Source organism: Canis lupus, chromosome 27, assembly GCF_011100685.1.
Source record: "Canis lupus familiaris isolate Mischka breed German Shepherd chromosome 27, alternate assembly UU_Cfam_GSD_1.0, whole genome shotgun sequence".
NCBI classification, from domain to species: Eukaryota; Metazoa; Chordata; class Mammalia; order Carnivora; family Canidae; genus Canis; species Canis lupus.
In genome coordinates, this window is record NC_049248.1 from 42,395,536 (window position 1) to 42,403,500 (window position 7,965).

The 7,965-nt window shown below is 34.3% G+C and overlaps 1 protein-coding gene across 7 annotated transcripts in view; it reads left to right on the forward strand.

Moving 5' to 3' along the window:
* The window catches only part of LARP4 (La ribonucleoprotein 4), a 182,327-nt gene extending 177,024 nt beyond the window's left edge, over positions 1-5,303 (forward strand). For all 7 annotated transcript variants that reach the window (XM_038577646.1, XM_038577647.1, XM_038577645.1 and 4 more), the window contains one exon: positions 806-5,303. In XM_038577646.1, coding sequence (XP_038433574.1) covers positions 806-1,144 — 339 coding nt within the window. In that variant the 3' untranslated portion in view covers positions 1,145-5,303. The remainder of the gene's footprint in view (positions 1-805) is intronic.
* The last annotated feature ends 2,662 nt before the right edge of the window (positions 5,304-7,965 follow it).

Below are 7,965 nucleotides of genomic sequence, written 5' to 3' on the forward strand. Positions count from 1 at the left end.
CAATGGCAGCTGAATGCCTGCTCTATGCTAAGACCAGTGCTGAATACTTTTCACACGCTTTATCCTGTCCCATTCTAATAACACTCCTATTGTCCTTTTTTTTTTTTTTTTTTTTTTCAGATGAGATAATTAAGACTCTTAATTAGTCTTCTATTAGTTTATTATTGGTTCCCAGCTGTTCTGTTGAGATTCTTGTGGAATCCATCTCGGGGATCTTTGTAGCCAAGGAAGAGAGAATAGAATGACTTTATTTCATCATATGAATGTACATTATTAACTTAATCTGTCCTTTCTTATTATACATTTAAGTTTCCAATTTATTTCATCACCATAAACAGTGCTGACATGAACATCTCTCAAATAAATTCCTCAAGTGAAATTACTGTATCATATATAAATTGTCAAGACTTTTTGTTATTTTCAACAACAAAAAAAAATTTAAGATTCTACCAATACATGGGGCACCTGGACAGCTTAGTTGGCTAAGAATCTGCCTTGGGTTCAGGTCATGATTCCGGGGTCCTGGGGCTAAGCCCCGCATCAGGGTACCTGCTCAGAAGTCCTCTTCTCCCTCTCCTTTTGCCCCTCCCCCTCAGTAACGCTCTCACTCTTTCACTCTCTCTAAATAAATAAATAAAATCCTAAAAAAATGATTGTACCAATAAACTTTAATAGTGTTATGAAAGTGCCTATTGCCCTTTCCTAGAAGATAACTTACTGATTCTCTTGTGGGACACACTATCCTTTTTGTACTTTATTATTTAGAGAATGTGTACCATAAATTTGTTTCTTCTCCACTTCAAAGGAACCTCGAAAGCTAAGTTATGCTGAAGTATGCCAGAAGCCCCCTAAAGAACCATCTCCAGTTCTTGTGCAGCCACTACGAGAACTTCGCTCCAATGTAGTGTCTCCCACCAAAAACGAAGAGAATGGAGCTCCTGAGAAGTCCATTGAGAAATCACATGAGAAGCCAGAAGCAAGGGCTAGTAAGGAGTATTCTAGCTTCCGAGGCAATACCATTCCCAGGGGAGCAGCTGGAAAAATCAGGGAACAGAGACGCCAGTTTGGCCATAGGGCTATACCTCAGGGAGTGACTCGACGTAATGGCAAAGAGCAATATGTGCCACCCAGATCACCAAAGTAAAAAAAACAAAAACTATTCAAAAACTTCTCTCTCTTCCCATTAAACTTGAGCCGTGGCTATATTGAACTGTTCTGGAGGGGAGGGGGTAGCCAGGAAGGAAACAGAAAAGTGTATGTCCTTAAATCATTATGGATTTTGGAGTTGTGAGCAGTAGAATCCCAAAATTCATCTCTAAAATGATTTTAAAATGCTGGAGGATTCCAATCAGTATAAATATATATATATATATGTATACATATAAAAATATAATTTTTCTATTTTTGTTTTTGATTTTAATTTGCAGAGATCTTCTGCCTAGAATCAATTTTGAGGGTTCAGATTTAGCTTGAGAAAAAAACATATTACACATCCTTCAGTACAGGAGATGAGGGAGTGAGAGAAAATATTTTTTGAAGAAGCATTTCTGTAAAATTAGAAATTACTTTTTTTAATCTATTTAAAGTTTGGCTTGGAGAATGCCATCTCTGCCTATATGGCCTTGTGTTGCAAAGCAGATCAGTGGCTGGGGTGCCTGTTGTGTGAGTGTGTGCAAGAGTGACTGAAGCCAAATCTTGTTGTCATGTTAGTAAATGATTTGAAAAACTGAATGTAATACTTGAGTAGATTTTTTTTTTCCATTTTGAAATTCAGTCTGTCTTTTTGACCTTAATATTTCATTCAACAAGCTGTTAAACTCTGATTGTACTTAGAGATGTGACTATCAATCAGTTTGATACTCAAGGAAAGAAAAGGGGTTACTCAAAAAATCAAAACTTTGTCTTACATCTGAGTGGATAGGTCAAATGGACTTCAGAGGTTTAAACTGCTTTGTGATTTCCTGTCAACCCAACTCTAAAATAGGAGACAGGTTTTTTTGTTACTTCATTGTTATTCTCTGTTCTTTGACTACCCACCCCCAAAAGCAGAATAACCAATATTCTACAGAATTGTATGTTTCTAACTGCCTTGACCAGTTTAGTCAAATCATATAACTGTTCTAAATCTCTGATTGAACATTGAAGTAGTTAACTCTTATGTTCATGTATTTAGAACTTTAGATCCCAGAATGTAGGTCAGACTGACCCTACAGTAATTTGTGTTCGTGTTAAAGATGAAACATTGTAACTGATTTCTTAAAGTGTTAAATAGTGTAGAGGTTAAAAAAAAATGTAAAGGCTTAATTTGGGGGTAACCTTTTTCTGTTTACAATGTATTTTATCATCTTCTTCCTTCCCTTTCTCTCCCCCCCCCCCCAAAAAAAATTACAGTTTGGAATTCACAGAAACAGAACCAGCAAGTCATGAGATTTTTGAGTTAAGGTGAGAAAGATAGTCGAAGAAAATACATACTTTCTCAGTGAATAAAGTAGCTGTCATATTAAGTAGGCAAGTTTACATGCTGGTGTTTAGAAAATGGCTAAAATATTAAAAACCATGTTGCATTTTAATGTTTTAAGTCATACCATTTTCAGAGTTCCATGTAAGGTGGGGTTTTGTTTTCTTTTTAGGGATAGTTTTTAATAGTAATAACTGTCCCTTATGTGAGTAAATTACATATGTACAAATCGAAACTGTAAATTGTGAACACTGGAAAGCACCATTGTGACATAGAGTAAACATCTTAGTAATATATGAAAATGAATGTAAATGGAGGTTAAAATTACATTACTGTGAAACTCCTCTTCCAACTCTAAGTTAAGCTTTGGAGATTTGTATTAGTAGGTAACTAAACACTGCACATTTCTGTACAAGCCAGGATTATATTTTCTTTGTAACTTATTATTCAGCTTGGTAATTGCTTTTGATTTGGTGGATTGATAACATGGTATAATATATTTAAGCAGTTTGAAACTATTCATTTCTACACACTATTTTTAAAAATCATCTACTAGATGAAACATACAATAAAACTACCTGTGCTGAAATTTGGGGGAAGTTTAGGTCCTTAAAAAAAAAAAAGTATTAATAATCATTGACTACATCTATGATAAAAGTGCTTATTTTGGTTTACTTAGATAATGCTGCAGTTGGTGGAATTGATAAACATTTAAAGTGTTAACACTCTGTGAATGCATTGGATTTAAGAGAATAAACATTTTATAAAAATCACTTGGTAAGGATTATAAACTTAATTATTGCACTTAAAATGAAACATTACTTTTTTACAATGTGTCACAGAAATAGGCTTATATTCCTTGTATGCTTGTGTGACTTACTGTTAGTCCACCCAACTTCTAAAAACTAAATGTTCTAATTGAAACACAAGAAAAGAGTCGTCTTTTTGAAGAAAGCAACTGTGTTCTTGGGTTTTTTACTCAAAATGTTATTGAAAGTAGAAATTTGAAGATATCGTTTTTACATTTCTTATATAGTGTTTTTAATTTAATTTGCCTCATTACAGCTAGTAGTTCCCAATTTGGTGGGATGTATAGGGAAGAATATGTGTGTGTGTGTGTGTGTGTCTGTGTGTGTATGTGTGTAATATATATATTCACAGTATGTATTTAGCATTTATTTTATTACAGCAGATTTAAGGTTTGTATCTAAATGATGCCTATGAGTTGTGTGAAACTGTGTGGATTTTTTCCAGCAGTTCTCTGTAACTGATGCGGGTTGGGTGTTTGTGGTAGTTCAACTATTTATTTGGTTCTGTAGAAGGAGGAATTTAAATTTAAATGTCAAATTTTTCTCTTCATCTTTATGACTTAACATTTCCTTGGGTTGTTGGAGGCTAAAAATAGATACAAATGATACTGAGTGTATAGTATGGTGGTTTTCTGTCGTTCTTATTGCATGAAGAGAACAAGAGTCACACAAGTTCATCACTTTGCACTTCATAGAGAAGGTGTATGGAGATACTGTAAATCCTGTCTCCATTTTCTGTCCTGATAATTGAGGTTTTTGTGATATCTAGGGCCTGTCTCTACTCTGAGTGATTTCATTTTTGCAAATATAGACACTGGCATTCAAAAGTGATCCATCTAAATTTTATTCACTTGGATTTTGAAAGAAGATAAGATCTTTCAGTAATAAGGATTTATTGTTGTCATCTGATGTGCTTGATTTGCATGTAATCTCAAATGACATGCCGATTTTTTTATTTATTTTTGGTTCCTAAAATTAAGGTAGCTTGAATATTGTTTCACATTCCTTTTTAAATAACCAGGTTGGCTTTGCAAAAGGCTTAATGATGGAGTATTTGCATCTGCTGGAGCAGAAAATAGTATTTAAAAGTTACTGAATGCTTTCTTTAGCTTTATTAGTTATGGCCTTAATATTTAGTCTTTTGGCTTATTAAATGTCCACTGGTTTTACTTTGACACAGTTGAATGGCACTGGGGTTAAGTCTCTTGATATTTGTGTTGGGCATGTGTATTAACTATATTTGAAAAGTACGTATTTTGTTTATTTTTACACAAAAGAGAAAAGCAAGAAGACCGTGTATTCCTTTTGAGGGTTTTTATAAATTCTTAAGATGAGGTTTCTTCCTAATTTTTTAGATTTCCTTACAATTTGGTGGCCATTAATTTAACTTTAGGCCTTTTTTTTTTTTTTTTTTTTTTTTTTTTTGGCGTATGCTAACATAGCTAGTCTGAGCTTCCAAGAAAATACATAGACCTTTCAGTTTTTATCAACTGAATGAAACGTTTTAAGAAGTTGAAAGAGGATCTGTGTTCAGGTTAAAAATAAATTCTCTTTCAAAATCACCTGATTATTAAATAATTTGTTTTTAAAAACTAACAACTTTTTATGAATTGTGGAGTAGACAGTTCCTAAAAGTACAACTCAGATGTCAGCAGGCTGTGTATAAAAATAAAATGGTTTTATTTTCAGTTTTGTACCGCAAAACACTGATCAGTCTATATAAAGAAACATCAACATCAATGTTGATTTTTTTTTTTATTTGCCTGATTTACATGTCTTTTGAGTGACCCCTGTTAAATGTTCGGGGTCGGGGATCAGAACCAGTTATCCAGCTTCTATTTTGTCCATTGCTTAAGTTTGTTTCTATTGTCCAAACTGCCCCTCCCCCCAAAAAAAGATGGTGTGACACATGCTCATGCTTATTATGTTAAAATGAGAACATCCTTGTATTTGTATTTCTGTTTTCAACATTGCCAAGGTGCTATGGGAAATTAAAGTAACACAAAATTAGAAAAAAATAAAATTATTTAAAAGCAGGACTGGTTTCCTTTTCTCTAGGTGGGTTATGTCTAATGACTACTTGTATTTATTTTTCCATAATTTTATGTTGCCCGTTCTATAAGTTCTATCATTATTCTGGTCTCGACTCACTTGGTTTTGGTTTGGTTTGGTTTGATTTGGTTTGGCTTGGCTAGGGGAGTGGATGGGGTACAGGATATGTGATATTTCATCTGTAAAGTGAGAGAATAGAGCCAGAAGATTCAGCTTTATGGTCCTAGGGTGTTCTTAAATTCTTTTAGTGTCAGAAGCAGTTGTTGATGGGTGCAGCTTAAGGATTTTGCTTTCATGAGACAGATATGGCCTGACCTGAGTATGTAACTAACTTCAAGGCTTTTAAACTTCTATTTCCAAGAGAAAACCAGTAGGTTATTTTTAGCTTTTCACACATCTTTGTTTTGTATCAAATGCTAAATCTAAATGGTTTTGGGGAGCTTTTTAAAGGGAAAGTTTTCTGGGAAATTTAAATGAATCTTTCTCTTTTTAAAACTGGTGAGGCAAAAATGAATTGTTTCATAGCTCTTGTGCCACGGTTTATTTATCCTTCAGTTACCCAGTTAAAATGAACTTTTTTTATAGTAGAAATCTAAGTCTTTCAAATGTGATGGACTAATTTCATAGTAGATTCTCTAGTTAATCAAAAATATTCAGAAATGTTTACTGTTCTACCAATTTATGTGATAGTATGTTAATAATATATGAGGGTAACAAACACTGAATGTGAACATTCACTTTGATAATTACTTACCTCAGTAGTATTAGCCTTTAAACAGGTAAAACTTTTACTTTGATAATGAGTAGTTATTTAAATGAAGATAGTTAGTATCAGTGAGTAAAATGGCCCCCGTAATAACAGATTAACAGGATTGTACTTAAAATGAATGGATTTGTCGGGGAGCACTGGGTGGCTCAGCTGTTTAGCGTCTGCCTTCGGCCCAGGGCGTGATCCTGGAGACCCGGGATCGAGTCCCACATCAGGCTCCCTTCATGGAGCCTGCTTCTCCCTCTGCCTGTGTCTCTCATGAATAAATAAATAAAATCTTTTAAAAAATGGATTTGTAAGAGTCTTATGACTAAAATAACATATATTTATGCCTTTTAGAAAATACTAACCTAAAAAAAAAAAAAAAGAAAATACTAACCTAAATATATGTCTCCCAAGTTTAATTTCAGTTGTATATTCCTGGAAATTTTTTGCAAAGTTTTAACAGCTACTGCTAAAAGATTGTGAATTTCCTTAGAAGTTGACATGAAAATTATCAAGGGGTGTTCCTTGTTTCGTGTGAGGACTTAAAGGAATGGGGATGTTTTCTTTCTTCAGAATGCTCCTACATATAAGGACCTTCATTTTTTTCCGGTGTTGTAGGAAACCAAAGGAATAAGCTACCTAAACATTTTTTTAATTTTTTTATTTATTTATTTATGATAGTCACACACAGAGAGAAGCAGAGACACAGGCAGAGGGAAAAACAGGCTCCCCACAGGGAACCTGATGGAGGGCTTGATCCCAGGACCCCAAGATCATAACCTGAGCCAAAGGCAGATGCTCAACAACTGAGCCACACAGGAGTCTGGAAGCTGTGCTCTTTCCTGTTCCTTTCGTATGCCTATTGTATCAGACTCAATGAACCAAGGTAGGACTCCAGCATCCCTATAATTTGTAGGCTGCTTTTATCTTTACACACTTGTATTTTGAATGATGCATCTAAGCTCTAGTTCTGCATTCCAAGTTCTCCCTGTATAAGTAACATCAGTTTATCCGAACTGAAGGTATTGACTTGCCATCAGAGTTAATTGTTATGAGTGGAGTATTTGTCATATATATTATATCAGCCAGTTTTTATTGCATACTGTGTTCTAGACAGTGTGGTAGGCAGCAAAAATAGGATTCCTGCCCTTATCATGCTTAACACAAAATAGTCATAAGCAATTGCAAATTTAGACAAGTAGTAAATATGAAATCTAGAATCAAAACCTATGTAGTTGGAAGTGAGGGATGGTGCAGGGATAAAGAAATCTTTCCCTGAGAAAGAACAGATCTGAAGGAGTAAAAGTTAATTAGGTGAGCAGGAGAGTGTTCAGATGAGGAACAACTTGTGCATTAGCACTTTACCGTGCACTGGAAGAATTATAGGGTCCTTTGCATGCAGCATAGGTGACGTTTATCTTTCAAACGGGCTGAAGAAAGAAGAGCCAGACGACTAGGATTTGAAATTTGTGCATTATGAAGAACAGATGGGAGACAAGTTTATTTATTTATTTATGATAGTCACACACAGAGAGATTATTAGATTATACCTCATGGTGATAGTTTGGAACAAAGTGGAAGATTTGAGAAACTTTCAGGAACAGGACTTGAATGGATGGATACATGATGGAAGAGTGAAGAAAGCATCAAAAATGACTCATGAATTTATGGCTTTGGAACTAGATGGCAGTTTGTGCCATTCACTATAATTGGATACATTGGCAAGGAACTTTTTGTGGGGAGGGAGATATGAGTACAGTTTTGAGATAAGTTAGGCTTGTTCATTTTGCACGATTTCTGTAATTCTAAAAATGGAGAGATGGAGCAAAAATAATCTAAATAAAATAAAAATATAAAATAAAAATAAAATAAAAAAATAATAAATAAAATAA